This window comes from Nesoenas mayeri, assembly GCF_963082525.1.
Source record: "Nesoenas mayeri genome assembly, chromosome: 2".
NCBI classification, from domain to species: Eukaryota; Metazoa; Chordata; class Aves; order Columbiformes; family Columbidae; genus Nesoenas; species Nesoenas mayeri.
This window is the reverse complement of record NC_137543.1, coordinates 110383857-110399206: the sequence shown is the minus strand read 5'-3', so window position 1 is coordinate 110399206 and position 15350 is coordinate 110383857. Positions and strand designations below refer to the sequence as shown.

Genomic DNA, 15350 nt, shown 5'->3' with positions numbered 1-15350 from the left:
CAGGCATTCCTTAAAAATAGAAGCAACCTAATCCTGGTTCAGCTAATTTAACAGACGTTTCTGCTAAATTGCATGGTTCTTTCAAAGGTAACAAGCAGTAATTCATGGCTGTGACATAAAATGGTTTGCTCCCTCTCTTGCCACTGATTTCACAGATGTATTCCTTGCTCTGTGTTGACACAGGCTGTTCTGCCATCTTTCTCCTCTTTCACTTGATGCTATTTGCAGCTGAGAACACTGATTCATGTGCAGACTGCACTGGAATTACTACTGGTACCCTTTGGCACAGCTTGTTGGCCATATTGCACCAAGAGGTGAGTAAAACGGGACACAGCACTGTTCTCAAACCATTACAGGTTCGTACCCCAACATAAACCAGAGCCAACTAGTTTCAATTGCAGCTTTCATGGGAAAAACAAAGCACGCAACTAGAAGTTGTTTCATGCATGTGTCTGATCTGCTATGTGCAAGTCAACATCTGACATAATACAGCCTGAACTGGTCATCAGAAGAAAAACCCAGGCTTTCATTGTGCCTGCTGCCCAAGTACTGTCTCCGAAGTGAGAAGATGCTTTGGGCTACAGCTACGCATTCCGCCAGCACAACATCAAGGGACACCTACATAACCGGTGCCAGGCCGTGCATCTCCCTATTGCCCCTCCACATCTTCTGACTTTAGCAACCACAAGTTATCGAAGCGATGACCGCAGCAGTTTAAGAGTCCTTTAGATACAGAAAGTGCCTTATTTTTGCCCCAAGTACGGCATTTATTGAAAGATGCAAACATTTTCATTGGATCAGCTGATAAAAGCAGAGAAGCCCCTCGCACTCAAAGCGCAGTTGCTGAAGCCGCGCTCGATACGCAGCGCTTCACCAGCAGCCAGACACTGAAAACACCCGGCTCTTCGGGTCTGATTTCCCGTGACTTCTGAAGCACACGCCATCCTTTTTAAAGGCACAGCGGTGGGGAATGTTACCTGCACCTCTGCTCAGACAGCGCCAAGAAAGAAAAATGTCATGTTATGCAACAGCTCACCGCCCTGAAAAGCCCAGGCCAGGGCTGCTGGAAAAGAGCAGCAGCATCTCAGCACTGGGGGACCCGTTTCCGAGAGCGGAGCCCCAGCACGTCACCTCCTTTTGCGGCATCGTCGCTGCTCATCAGCTCCCACGCTCACCAGGCACAAGCAACTCCTACCAGCAGCTGATGCTGTTTTCCTTTGAAAAAGTAGGAGATGGGTTAAATATTTTTGTAGAATTTAACACACAGAAAATTATACTCATCTGGACTCCAAAAAACCACCTCAGTTTAACCCAATGTTCTTTTGAAACCCCATTTGATAACCAGAGAGGGAAAACAATGAAAGACCTCAAGTTTTCATGGATTTTATTTACAGGCCGCACAATACATTTTATATACAAATGGCTTAAAATAACAAAGAGTAAGCAAGCTGAAGCATAACAGTTTGATTATTTTAAATTAGGTTGTCTTGAAATAACTCCTGCAATAAAGTATTCTTCACCCTGATAAGCAAAAGTTAGTTCGATATTAAGTCAACCCAAGGTCATTTCATATTTAAATACAGAATTCAAATCAGTTTTGTGGCGATTCCTTAATTTCACGACACACTTCCACGTGTATGGAACATCCCAAAACTATCAAGGGAAATATCCAAAATTTCCTCATGTAAAAAACAGTGTAACAGAACAGACTGGAGAAACGTTGTATGTAAAACACTTGTGTGTTTTATTACCAAAAAGAATAATGCAGGAAATACATCTGAGATTTTTCTCTTGGAAATAGAATTCATGGTCTGAGACTGAATTTGCCCGCAGACAAGAGGTATCCTATGTTACTTCAGTACTTCAGTTTTCTACTGCATAATTACATATTAAACTCATCCAAGTGTAACTTTCACCAAAACTGAAACTGCCTCCTGCACCAAGGACAAGAGCACTCAAAACTGTAAGAACCTACATTACAACACTTGGTGCCTCTGCTTCTAGAACGCATATTACACTGCCGTGGGTATGGAGAAAAATTAACACAGACCATGTTTTATGGAAACATAAGAAAATATAGAAGTTTGCCATTTAAAAATTATTTTTCCAAGAAATTATATTAACATTTAAGGATACATGTATTTTTACACCTCTTCCCTAACACTGCTCCTTCTGTTAAAGATAACAACTAGCAATCCATGAGAAAAGCTGTTTCCTTTTCCTTTTTGGCTGATTTTAAGTACTATAATAGCCTAAGTGGTTTAAGTCATGGTCATAGCAGTCCAGTCGTGCTCACTTTCTTCCTCTTGGTATGGCTAAAGACCACTTAATAATGAAGTACTTGCTACTTGGTAGTCCACGATTGCTGTGTTTTGCTATGTTTATTTAGAACTACAAACACACAACGCTTACTTTCTGATGTAGTGTCCAGGTCTCTGTAGCACACTTTGGAATTGCAGCACAGAAAATGTAAACCCAAAGGAGTGGCAGGGGGGAAACAGGGGAAGAAGTAACAAAAGCCACGGCTCCACAGAAAAATAATGCAGTTTTCAGGATGTCTACTACTGCATCAAAAAAGCAATAGCCACATGATGTAAAACGCCAAACTAGCACAGACTGACTCTGCCAAAGTGAAATTTGTTCAAAAGGGTAAAATTCTAAACTGACATAAGCACCTCATCCTGTGATTTAATTCAAAATAAATTTTGCTAGATAATACACAGGTCCAGCACAAATGAACGTGGACTTTCAGTCCTTCGATCCGGCTAGTTCCCTGGCTGCCCAGAAGCACCTTGAGGGCAAGGGGAGCAGGGCTGTGGGGAGAGACTCTCCTGCCGTGCACCCCAGAGGCTGCCCTGCAGAGGGAGGGCAGAGCTCCTGCCCCACACGCAGCCTCCGCCTGCCCAGGAGGAAAGGCTGCCAGCAAAAGAGCCACGAAGATCCCCCTGGGTTGCAAAGGTAATCTCTTCAGTCATCATATATGGAAATACGTCAACTTTCCCTCCAAATTACCCTAACGCTGTTGTCTCAGGCAAGTAAGTGTTCAAAGCCACAGGCTAGTAATCCTTAAACTCAACCTGGTGCAATGCCATGGTGCAGTGCGCATCTGTCACAGCGTGCCAGAGTTTTATTTTCGACTCATCTAGAAGTCAATTCTTTATTGCATCTTTGTCCCCTCATACTCAGGATTACTCGTGAGGTTTTTTTTCATGGCCAAAGACTGAAAACTCTTTTGGCAGAACGATGCAATATCAGAGTGCTGCCAGCCCGTAAGGAAACTGCACTGGTGGTTACGTATGCAGAGGGGACTGACTTCTCTGCCTTTAATTGAGGTGAACTAAATGACTCAAAAATTTGCCTCTGAACAGGAAGCAGTCTTCCTTGCCTTTCTGTATTGGAAATCAAATAATTTAGTCCTCTGAGATCTACCTTCCATTTGAACTTACCTGCTTTTTTAGACAACTATCACCTGCAGTTACATTTGAAGTGCAGGAGAGTAATACCAGATTGCACGTTTTTAGTGAAAGCAACTGCCTAAGAGCTTTGAAAGTCTTTTGCTTGATTTTGAAAAAAAACCCAGAACAATCTGTGTGTATAATTGTGGGATTTTTTTAAGATTAGTAAACAAAAAGCTTTAGCTGACACTGTCCATATCTACATGACACTAATGAAGTTTGCCTTTAAAATTTTACTAGCAGAAAAAAGCTATGGGGGTGTCCTTACTCAAGGAAAACTCTCCAATGCGCTGTCATTCACACGTGAAGATTTTGTTTTTCTTAAGCACAGGCTATTCAGGTCATAAGTATTTATTTCTGGCCAGGCCGTTCTTATTTTCCAATCGCAGTATTCTCTACTGTGCCTACTGAGGGCAACTGCCAGACTTACAGAGACATCGTAAGCAGAGTGACTCTCTTTCCATTTCTCTTCTGCTAGATCCTCAAACACTACGGACTTGGCGAAGTGAGTTTCTCCATGCTCTACAATGTGGTAGTTGGCCATACACGAACCAGGGCTTTCGACTAAAAACAAAACACCAACAACTTTGGCTTCCATTCTGAAAATCCAAAAAGTCACTGACAAGACTACATTTGTATTAGTGTAAGCAGAAATTTTACTTTTTAAAAAGTAATAATTAAAACACTCAGTTACATAAGGTACCGATTTGTCAACTGGATAATCAGTTGGAAAATTGTTTCCAATATGGGCTTTAAAACATTCTTTTACGTACATGCAGAATATAACCATACCTCCTCTCTGCAGGAGAGAGACCACGTGTTGTCAAAGGAAAAAAAAACATGCCGCAAGTTGCAATTAATATGAGAGGTGGCTCTTGGTAAGAGTTTTAACTACAGGCATTTCATCAGTTGTTCAGAGAGACTAAGTTCCAATATTAAAATGGTTTGTGGAACAGCAGATATAAAAATCAATTAATTGGCACAATCACAAGTTTACAGAGAATTAGAACTACGGGCAAACATTTTGCTGTTGCTTTAAATACTGGTCATTTTTCCTTTGGTTACTTCCTAAAATGCAGTATTTGTGGTAAAAACACAACAGTGTCAGCTTTTCACATGAAATAAAGTAATTACTGCTGTTAACATTTAAGAGAAAAAAACTATTTCATCACGTGGTAAGGACATATAAAGTATAAGTTTATTTGGCAGAGGAACTAAAACACTTACTACAACTCCAAGAGGGAGCTGAGGAAAAACTACACTCTTCATTCTCCTCACTTTCAACATTTCTCATGAAGTTCGATTTGGAAATTATGATTTCATCAAGGTCAGATTAGGTCTCTAAACTGGCCCACCTGAAGTAAACAGCACAGGGTTATGACCTATTGGAATTGCCTATTATTATCTGAATTTTCACGTTAGCTACCTAGGTTTAGGTATTATTTTCATACCGATCTAGAAAGTACTTCCAAATTCTTGCAGACCTTAAGCTTACATGTTAAGGCACTTACCATTCAAGTAAAACAGTTTTTATATAAACAAGCCTGGGAGATGGAAAGAACATTTTAGCAGAACATCCATTTTTTTTTTTTTCTCGAAAGAAAAAAAAATAACATTGACCAAATATTTATAAAATTTTGCATCAAGAGAAAGGTTGTGTTTTATTATCTGAAATGAGCACAAAGTACACCTTCCACAATAACACTGAAAGCAGTGCAAAGACTGACAGTGACCTTTGACTAAAGGTAGTTCTGTAAAAAGAAAAATACCAAATAAATCAGTGCCCTGCTTTGATTGTTGTAAAAGTTTTTTACATAAAAGTTGGTCCAAACTTACAAAAAAGCACAAATGTGCATAGTTCAGAAGATCTGAAAGAGTGCCATAAAAAGCTGATGTCCCTAAATTTAGCATCCACTTAAAACTGCCAAAATACAAAATAAAATTCAGAACTAGAGTTTGTGAACATGTACAATCAATTTATCTAGTTTTCAGACAGCATGAGTTTTAAGCATTTTTAATTTTTCCTACTGTATGCAAGACCCTTTTCCACATAAAAATAAAGCTGTTGAATTAACATTATTCAAGTCTGTTGAACTGCTGCTTTAAACTGCAGCTAGGAAAAAAAAAACAACAACAAAAAAGTAGTTTTTCCAGATAAAAATGATGTGCCTGAGGAAAAACAGATACTCAATATGGTAATCCTCTGCCTCGCCCTCTCACTGCAGATGTGCTAATGTGTCCCCTGTATCCTTGGGAATAGCCAGGTCCTTGGGCAGGAGAAGTCCAAGTCTGTCCACGCATGTGGCTGATGCCACCAGGGTTCTCCTGTAAGTTACTTCCATAGCTATAGTTGTGCATCTTTGTAGGCAAAGAGTGCGTACCCTCTGGCCCTGCGGAAGCGTCGCCGCTGCTCCCCAGAACCGGGATCGGGCCGTGGCTGTATTCAAACCTATGGTCTTTATCTCCACTAAATAGCATAGGGCCAGTGTTGAGGTAAATGTCTCCATAACCAGTTACTGAGCTGGGAAAGGATTCTGAAAAGGCTGACGGAGGAGGGGCACCACCAGAGTGAGATGAAGCAGTACTGTAGTTATCCAGAGACTGAATCTCCGAGCTTCCAAGGAAGCTCCTCCTTTCTAATGCTCCTGATGACCCGCTTCCTATTCCATCGCTACTGCCATAATGGGCAGATGAGAAGGAAGATGATCCAAAGTTATCCTTGTAGTCTGGGCCTGATACGTAGGAGTCTCTAGCCTGATAATCCACACTTGTTTGTACTGGCTCCTCTGTTGTCGCCTGAGCTTGATGCTGAGCAAGCAGCTGCAGGAGAGCTGCTTTCACTCCTGCGTGAGGATCTGTTCCTGATGAGTTAGTTATAGGCAAATGCTGGTTCTCTGTCCGATAATCAAGGTCTTCATCAGTAAGAGGAGGTGGCTCCGGTGGCTCTGGGGGACGCTGGTCTGGAGGCAAGATCCGAGGGCGCTCTTGTTCAGGTGTTCGGTTTAGAAGCCTCATCTCAGACTGCCGAACCAAATCCTCTTGACCTAAGCAGATGAAAAAGAAAAGCTTTGGAATAAAAATATACAATAATAATACCAGAAAGCAAAGGACTCTTTTCTGGAATAATACTGAGGCCTGTTACTTCAGTTCTCATTAACTTATTAGTCAAATTTATTGGTAGTTGGACAGATTATTTTAGCCTCAGGAAGGTGATGCGAGTTTTTCATCAAAGCAAGATTACTGGTCAAGAAGTCAAAGAAAAAAAGGTACAAGTTCCTTAAAAAAACCCCAAACCTCAAGCAACACACGAACACTAGAAAATTCAAAGAGGGAGCAGAAAAGATTTGCAAACAGAGATAAAAATCTTGAGGGACAAAAGGCCACCCTAGCAAGGACAGCCAAACTTCAGGTTAAAAAAAAATACGAAAAGAAGACCCAACACCCCCAACAACCTCAAAAAGCAGCCCCAAACCACTTCAGAATACTCTTTTCTACAGCTGCAAACACCCCAGAGCAATACATAAACCTCCATATAATAAAACTGAAATAGCAATCCAAAGAGATGAACAACTGAACTCTACACTTTGAGAAAAGAAGCCAGGACTATACCCCAATGGAAACTTTCAGCCATGTCGGTTAGTGACAGGTATGGGTAACCACTTACAGAATTTCACACTAAGAAATTGCTCTGGCCAGCATTAAAAACAGAAATAAAATACCCTCTCCCCAAAATGGGCTTTACCTTAACACAGTCAGAATTGGCAAATTCCACCTACAAATTTGCTAGGGAAGGCTGTCTTTTCCACCCCAAACAGCACTAAGAAAACCTCCACCCCCCCAGAAAAACGATCAATACAACTGTTTCATCAGAAACACCACCGGCACTTGTGTGCCTCTTAGAGTGGGGATCATCTTTTGCTCTGCCTGCATAGCATGTGTTACAGTAAGACATGAATTCTATGATCCAGACACAAACCACGACAAAATCATTTTAATAATCTGTCTTACACTCACACAGATTCATATGGTTAACATGTTAACTCTTTATCCCCAAACTATTATGTCTCCACTGTTCAAGGTACCTGTGGGTTAGCAATAAAGACCTTCAGTACCTGCAGACGTATATAATGACTTGATCAGATGTGGGTAGCCGGGTGCCGGAGATTCCACGTCGTCCCGGCTGACAGACACAGGAGTGGTGGGCTCTGGAGGCTGCCTGAGTTGTAACGACATTTCATTTCCTGATCCGTTTTCCTTCTCCTCCAACGCAAAATCTTTTTGTTTTGTTTGCTGAGCCTTTATTAACTGAGACAACAGAACAGCAAATGCACTCTGCACAGCTGCCTGGGCAGCATCAGTCTCAACTTTAGGCTGACTCAGCTGAGCAGGTGGTGCAGGAGGTTGCGTGACAGTCGGCTGTTTTAGAGGCTCCTGTTCTGGTGGTGGTGGTGGAGGTGGTGGCGGCTGCTGCTGCTGCTGCTGTTCTGACTGTTTTTCACCTGCTGACAAAATTCCAGCAGGAAGATTTATTTTATTTATTTGCTGCTGAGTCTCTGCGTTTACCTTAATATTCAACACTTGGGCAAACTGCGCCAAACTAACACTTGTTTTAGACTGTAGCAGGTTTAGCAGGATTGCCACTTCATTCTGGTTTAACTGCTGTCCAGTGCTTGTTTTTGCTAAAGACAAAAAAGGTGTTTTTAAGTATTATTTAGAACTGGCATATTTCAGAAACTCAAAAGTAAGACTAATCTAGCATGGCTGACACAACTGGCAAAGCATGGGTTTGGACAACATAGAAATGGAATGCTTTTAAATATTAACTGCAAATGCTGGGGGAGTATGTATAGGAAATGGAATAGTAAGATCCAATATAAAGAAAGTGACTTCCAAGGGGTGTGTGAACACACTTGGACAGATGAGAAACATCAAGCTGGAGCTCCATTTTCCACAATACAACTAAGCTGGGGCTTAAGGCCACCTGCTTTAAGCAGCTGTAAGATTTCCAATCCCCACAAAATTTCCTATATTTGACCTATCACATCCCTCTGTTAAAAAGCCGTCATCTGCAAAACACATTTCCAGTCGTATTCTGGCCCATTCTAATTCAGCATCTGGATTCTAACACCTGCTCAAGTGACCAGGCTCTAGGTGACCCAGAAGCTAGCAGTATAAACGCAAAAGGAAGCGCTCAGTTTGAAAGACAAGAGTCAATCACTGAGTAGCAGGAAAATGCAGTTTTCTTCAATGAAATGGAGTCTGCCACAAATAAGAGCAGACTACAATGATGCAGGGGAATATGAACAAGGATGTCAGACTATCAAAGTAGTTTCTTAGTTTTGAACACCCACTGTGGTAGTTTGTTTTGAAATAAGTGAACCAGGCTGGACTTCAACATGCCCTATGAGTAGATGACTTAGACAAGTAGTTTAAAAAATGAGTGTGTATGGCTGTGCTGACAGAGCCCTGATCAACCCAGATCAACACAAACACATTTTGTCCTCTGCTGCCATTCTGCCACTTTACCAACATATTGATTCATAGCAGATTCAAAGCCATGACTGAAAAAAAGGTGACACACACACAAAAGCATTAAGTATTTGCCCTGCAAGACTAAGAGCAGCACAGCTGGAAAGGGCTGCAAAACCCACTACCCTGCTTGTGGATGTGCACCAGGGATACAAGTACTCAGAACTCTCAGGCAGGATCTAGGGACTTCAACAACTTTATGTATTTATAAAAAGATAAAATCACCTTTTATTTGGCAATACAGAAAAAAACCCCAACATCATTTCTAATGCCTTGACTGCTGCTTCTCACTCAGATGTCTTGTTAACAGCTGGTTTTGTGACATCTGAGGATGGTATGCTCAACACTCAAACTTCTCTCAGACTCTCTGAAAATTCAGCAGAAAAATCCCAAATGCAGAAACTAATCTACCTATTCCATACCCTCTGTTTAGTTTCAAGTCCATTCCAAGAGCAAACTGTATTCTGGGAAACCCGGCAGTTTCCACCAGAACAGAATTACTGAGCTCTATATAGCTCATGTTAAGTTTTAAGATGCAATAACTGGGGGTCCCATTCATGAATCAGAACGTTAGCAATTTGATCCAAGGTATTTTTAACCTCTTATTTTGGGGTGCTCAGAAACAAATGCAACGGTTTTGTTTAAAGCTTGCATTTGTACATAGAATTCTTTAGTGTGCCTTACTGACGATATTATCTAAGATGCATTATGGCTTCCAGAAGTGTTTTACTTAATACAGAAAACACCTCGATGCTGAAGTGTCTTAGCTTCACTGAAAACTAAATTATCTTCTTTTCTACCTAGATTATTTTTCTATGTACATATGGACAAACAGCAATATAGGACTGAAGTACTCCTTCTCTATTTGTTTATTTTGTATAGTTAGTATTAATGACTAATGAATGTGGTAGGCTCATTGGGCTGCCTGTTGTAAAAGCACAAAGAAAATAACCACTATGCTTTGGACTCTTTAAACTTCTATACAGTTTTCACCTGTAGGGGCAAAAATTTTAAGGGCTACAGAAAGTCATGCTTGAAAATGCTGCCAAAACTTGTAGCTTGAACATACGGAGTGGCAGAAGCTCACAGTTGGCTTACAGTGAGAAACAGGATGAACATGAGCAAGAGGCAATAAATTGCAATAAAATGTGATCAAAATAACTATTTTCTATGTATCTTGCACAAAGTATTCAGAACTCGGCCCTATTGTTAAATGAAGAGTTAATTCAAAATGGTTAGTACTAAAGAATTTTCAGGCCCTGTGAATGCATTTACTGTTTTTCTTCAGCTGAGCTCCTATGTCAGTGTCATAGGATTTATGGTCACTTTGCACAATCAAAAATGGTCTAAATTAAAATTATCAGGTATCTATTTAGTATTGTTACTCTGTATATTTCTAAATATTATGAGGGAACTATTACCTAACTACTGAGTATCTCAAATGGTGTCCACATTGGAAACCATTACTTTACTCTTTATACTTATAAAATTGGTCTCCAAGAAAGATACTTCAGTTAAACTTCAGAATAAATGGCTGTGCAATCTACAGAGGTAGCTGTATCATCTTATAGCTGGCTTTGCGGTGGCGTTGTTGATTGTTGTATTTGTTGGAGGCTTTTTTTTGTGGGTTTTGTTTTTTTTAAGAAGTTGGTTCAGCCCCAAACAACTTGGAAAGCAGAGAAATCTGTTTCACTTGAAATGATGACTGTTCTAAAATCTGCCATCTGATCACTTTATGAATACCAATAAAGCTTCTCAGATATATGGAGACCATGAAGAACTCAGCGTAGCAGCTGGCTTGTGAGATTACAGAACTACTACAGAAAAACAAGAGATAAAACCCCCTCAAAATACAGAGCAAGGTAGCTGCTCTGACCAGACTGAAAAATTAAGTAAAACTTAAAAGGAACACTTTGTTTCCAAAAGCAAAGGTAAATCTTTTGTAACAAAGATTTAACTTACAATACTGTTCCTCCCTCAAGAAGCGAGGAGACGTCAGTACTCTGAAAATAACATCTAGAATTTCTAGAGGTGCAATCCAAGTAGAAGATAATTATAAGAACCGAAAATATTACTGACCAAGTGCTACACTAGAGTTGCCCTGAGTTTTGAGTTGGGAAGAAGTTTGCATGCCTTGTGGGGTGTTGGTTCTGCTCTCATCCATGCCTAGAGACAGATCCTTCCTAGGGACTTTAGTTGCTGTGGAGTCATCAGTCATGCCCATCTGCTTCTGTCTTCTGCGTTTCTTACTCCACAACTCATGGCAATCCTGCCACAAAGGAAGGCTGCAAAGAATGAGTAGAGATAAACAGATTTATCCTAGGTTTTTTTGGTTTTGCTTTTTTGTTAAACCATGTTGGTAAAATAAATGCTTAAATTACACGTAATGTAACCTTTGAAAGATGAACCTACTGGAACTTGGAAATACATCAGAAAACACCCAGCAAAATCCCAGATCTGCTTTTTCAGTCTAAAGTCTCCTCATTGAGTGCCTATTTCAGAAGCACAGGTCTCTGACAGAAAAGGGGAACATATATCTTAAAATGAGAATCAATGTTACTTTCTTGCATTCATGCTTATGAACAGCCTAATTATTTAATTCAAGACTTCAAAATCAGTGCTGCACACTTGCTATAAAACAGAATCTGCAGAGTAACAGATAACAGAGTTATCAATACAAAAGTGTTTTTTTCAGGGTCAGGGTGACTAATACCTTTTGTCCCTTGTAAAAGCACTGCTGCCGCATGAGTTCAAATATTTGTTCACAGTAACAGAAATGGCTGTCTAGAATTTATAGTTGTACAGCACAGACAACCAAGAAAGTAGGAAGAAACAAAATGTTGCAGGAATAAATAGCACTTGACAAAGGCAAAGTTAGGATACCAGGAAGAACAAGGGATATCCCAGTCCTTTAAGACAAATAAAAGCAGAGGCAAAAGTCTCCTAAGGAAGTCATTTGCCACCAGTTCTGTCCTTCCGTTACTGTTGCCTGCAGGCATCCAAATTCTGATTTCCCAAGGAACACAGAGACCCATCCCATAGATAAAGGGAATACTGAGATAGGCAATAAAAACAGCGCCTTCTGTTTTCCTAGGACATACTGATAACTGTTTGAGCAGTTCCTTTACCCAAGAACATGGAAAAATGAGGTGACAGATGACAATAGCCAATGGAAAGACAATTATGACAACTGCTTCCTTTATCATCTCCTTCTGCACACCAGGTCAAAGATCTGCCAGGTATTTAGTCAAATCCAAGTGGAAGCAAGCAAGAACTCATTGTGAGAAGTATCCTAGAGTCCTTGCAATCAGCACTGTCACTTCTTTTAAAAGAACAGCTGTTTCTTCCCAAAGCAGAACTTCACTGTTTCAAGAGAACAGGCAACATTTTTCTGTGCACACTGTGTCAGAAATAAGTGTAGTTCCTCTGCACAAAGTATTTCACTTCTCCTGACTGTAAAACCAAGAATCTTATCTGATACAGGAAATGGTTAATAGTATTTCACTTCAACACTCAGGTACCTTTGCAGAATTCTATACCCAGTGTCATTCTACCATCAAAGAAGGCAATGCAGATTCACAGACAACCAAAAACCCTTGGAAAAAGTAGACATTGATGAACGGATAAAAGGATAACTGATGGCTTTTCAACATTAGAGGCATTCATGTAAGGGGTTGTGGGTTTGTTTGTTTGTTTAAGGCACAAAAGACTCAGTAACTATAGTTCTAGGAATAACAAATAAAACCATTTTAGTGGAAAATCACCAATTAACAACTGTATGTATCACCATTTTTGTTCTGCCACAAGCTACTTCAACTGAAACACAATAAGCCTAATGAAATCAGTGCGTGTTCCCATTTTGTAGAGGTAAGGACCATTATCAAAAGCAAATGACTTACTCTGGAGGAGGCATTTTAGATGGTTCCACGTCTCGCAGAAACTCACACTGAAGAGCTTGTTCGGCTGTGCAGCGCTTGCTAGGATCCAGAGCAAGCATGTAATCGAATAAATCTAACGCAGCTGGTGGGATGCTACAAAAAAGCAAAACGGAGAAAGCCATGACATTTTCAATCACACAACTCTGTGCAAAATTTTGATAAACACATGCCTTCCAAAATCCTTAGGTTATCTAACTTACATCCTAACAAAACCCACAACTTGAGCTTGGTAGTAGGAGACAAAGATAAACTTCACCTTTTATTACCTGAGCAAGCATATAACTCAAGCTTTCTCTGCTTTGTGTCATTTAACTGTTTGAAACATTGTCCTTACAAAAAAAATCCCCACTTCTATAAGCCGAGACTATATTGTTACTTTACACTTGGAATTTAGCACCCAGGGAGCTGCAGCTTTGATTGGTTCATGGACAACAATTCTATGGCTTTGAAGATGTTTCATTAGTAGGAACAGGATGATATGTTTCTCCTGAAACCCACAGTGACTGAAGGAGGGGAACAAACTTTTAAAATAAACTTACAGCTGTTTTCCATAACTTTCACGTGTGATATTGACATAAAACCAGTCCAATGGTAGTATTTTAGAATACACAGTTCAGATAACTCCTCTGTATTGAATGAATTTATGATCCAAAAGACTAATATTAACCAGACCACATACTCAGCTGTAGAGAGTTGTCCCAATAAAAAACAATTAAATACTCTGAGCTGTTTTTTTGGATCGGGACAACAAGCAGGTGTACCAATAATGGAAAATAAATGTTTCCTTAGGTGAAAGCTGACAGGTGGCTGAAATTTTAGAGCCACCTTTCTTCTTCTTGAAGCTCCTATTAAGTAAGGGTTAATACAAGCTCTGTGGGTATCATGGGAAGGATAAGAACCTGAAGTCATTTTTCTTTACACTTAATCTATATTTACTCTCGCAGAAAATAGTAAAGTTCATAAAGTCTCCAGGAAAACTTAATGCTATTACAGTTAACTAAACTAATTCTTCATCCTTACAAAGCAAACTCTTCTCTCAGTTTTCGACGATACTGCTTCTTTGGTTTCATTGTATTGAAATAAGCTAATTTTATAACATCAGGCCACACTGCTGGACAAGGACTCCCGCAAATTCGGCTGTACCAAAAAGAAAGGAAAAAAAGCGTGTGAGATGCAAAACCACAAGTGAGCACAGCTGTCATTTTATTCTTGCACATACAGTGAATATAAAAACAATTCTAACTTCAATGTTCAGGTTCTTCTAGCTAAGATTTCTCTACTGTCCAATGCCCAACACCATTAAATAATGATGAATTGTCAATGAAAGGTGACCACCCTGCACAGACTAAACTTACTTTAAGAAGTCCACTGTTTCTGCTGCACCTCACCCAAGCATCCTCCACACAAATGTTTCAAAAAACGTAACCAACTATGTCTGGACCGTACTCCAGGTATGTAACTTGGAGAACTAGATAGCCCAGGTTTAGACTGCTAATTAACATTTACGTCCTTAACCAGTGAAGAAAGGTATAACAAATGGCTGAAAAAACACTTTTCACTGAGAATTTAGTTGACACTCAAGCCATAAGGGGAAAAAAAAAAAAAATCTCAGTAAGGCCTAAGGGCAGAAGCAAGATCAGGACACTAGAAAACTGTATATTTTTTACTTCAGTTATGAGTTTTACATCTCAAGCCTCATCTGTCTCCACAAATGGAGTTGCCCATAGTCTTATTCCTCCCCTTCCATCCCCACCCATTTTGTCCAACCAAGGATGGCTTAGCACAGGTTGACCAACACCACATTTCTGAGCAGAAAAACTAAAGAGGCATTTAACCGTATATGCAAAGTTTGAAACTCTGATGCAGACAGTCATAAAAGTACATTTTACAAATCCATTTCCCTAGTTCACCCCTCTCATTTATTAAACAGTTAATATAAGAGACCTAATGATCTATTAGTTATGTCCCAAATGCTATGCAAACCAATCTGTATGGTTTCTAGGATAAATGCAGAATTGTTGAATGTAACATGATGGTGGTGAACTTGTTGATAAAATTGCTATATTACATTTAAACAGCCAAAAATGCGTATTATCAGTGCAGAGGAAGAATGAGCTACAGACAGGAGCTTCCAGCCGAAGGAAAACGCAAAGTTTTAGTTTGCTGTGTACAACACAAAAAAACCCCAAACCTTCAAATGATGGCACTGTGAGGTGCTTCAATGCCATCTAGTGCTCGAAAGTAAAAATTTCCCAACTCACGAGTTTAGTTCTTACAATAAGAATGACCACTGATGTGCTTTGCACCTCCTTCCAGGTCAGCTAGTAACATATTACACAGAAACAAGCTACTGTTTATTCTGTTTTGAACACCATTGTGATATATAACTTCGTAGTACTTTTTAAATTCATTTGATTTTTAAAATAAT

General features: G+C 39.9%; 1 protein-coding gene across 6 annotated transcripts in view; it reads right to left on the bottom strand.

The window, feature by feature from the left end:
• Positions 1-1398: 1398 nt before the first annotated feature.
• CDK13 (cyclin dependent kinase 13) overlaps positions 1399-15350 on the bottom strand; it is a 47802-nt gene continuing 33850 nt past the window's right edge. Inside the window, exons 10-14 of one of the 6 annotated variants that reach the window (XM_080338644.1) lie at positions 13943-14059; positions 12884-13015; positions 11064-11269; positions 7568-8134; positions 1399-6499 (exon numbers count right to left, since the gene is read on the bottom strand). In XM_080338644.1, coding sequence (XP_080194770.1) covers positions 5643-6499; positions 7568-8134; positions 11064-11269; positions 12884-13015; positions 13943-14059 — 1879 coding nt within the window. In that variant the 3' untranslated portion in view covers positions 1399-5642. The remainder of the gene's footprint in view (positions 6500-7567; positions 8135-11063; positions 11270-12883; positions 13016-13942; positions 14060-15350) is intronic. The other 5 variants (XM_080338647.1, XM_080338648.1, XM_080338645.1 and 2 more) reach the window with 5 other exon arrangements.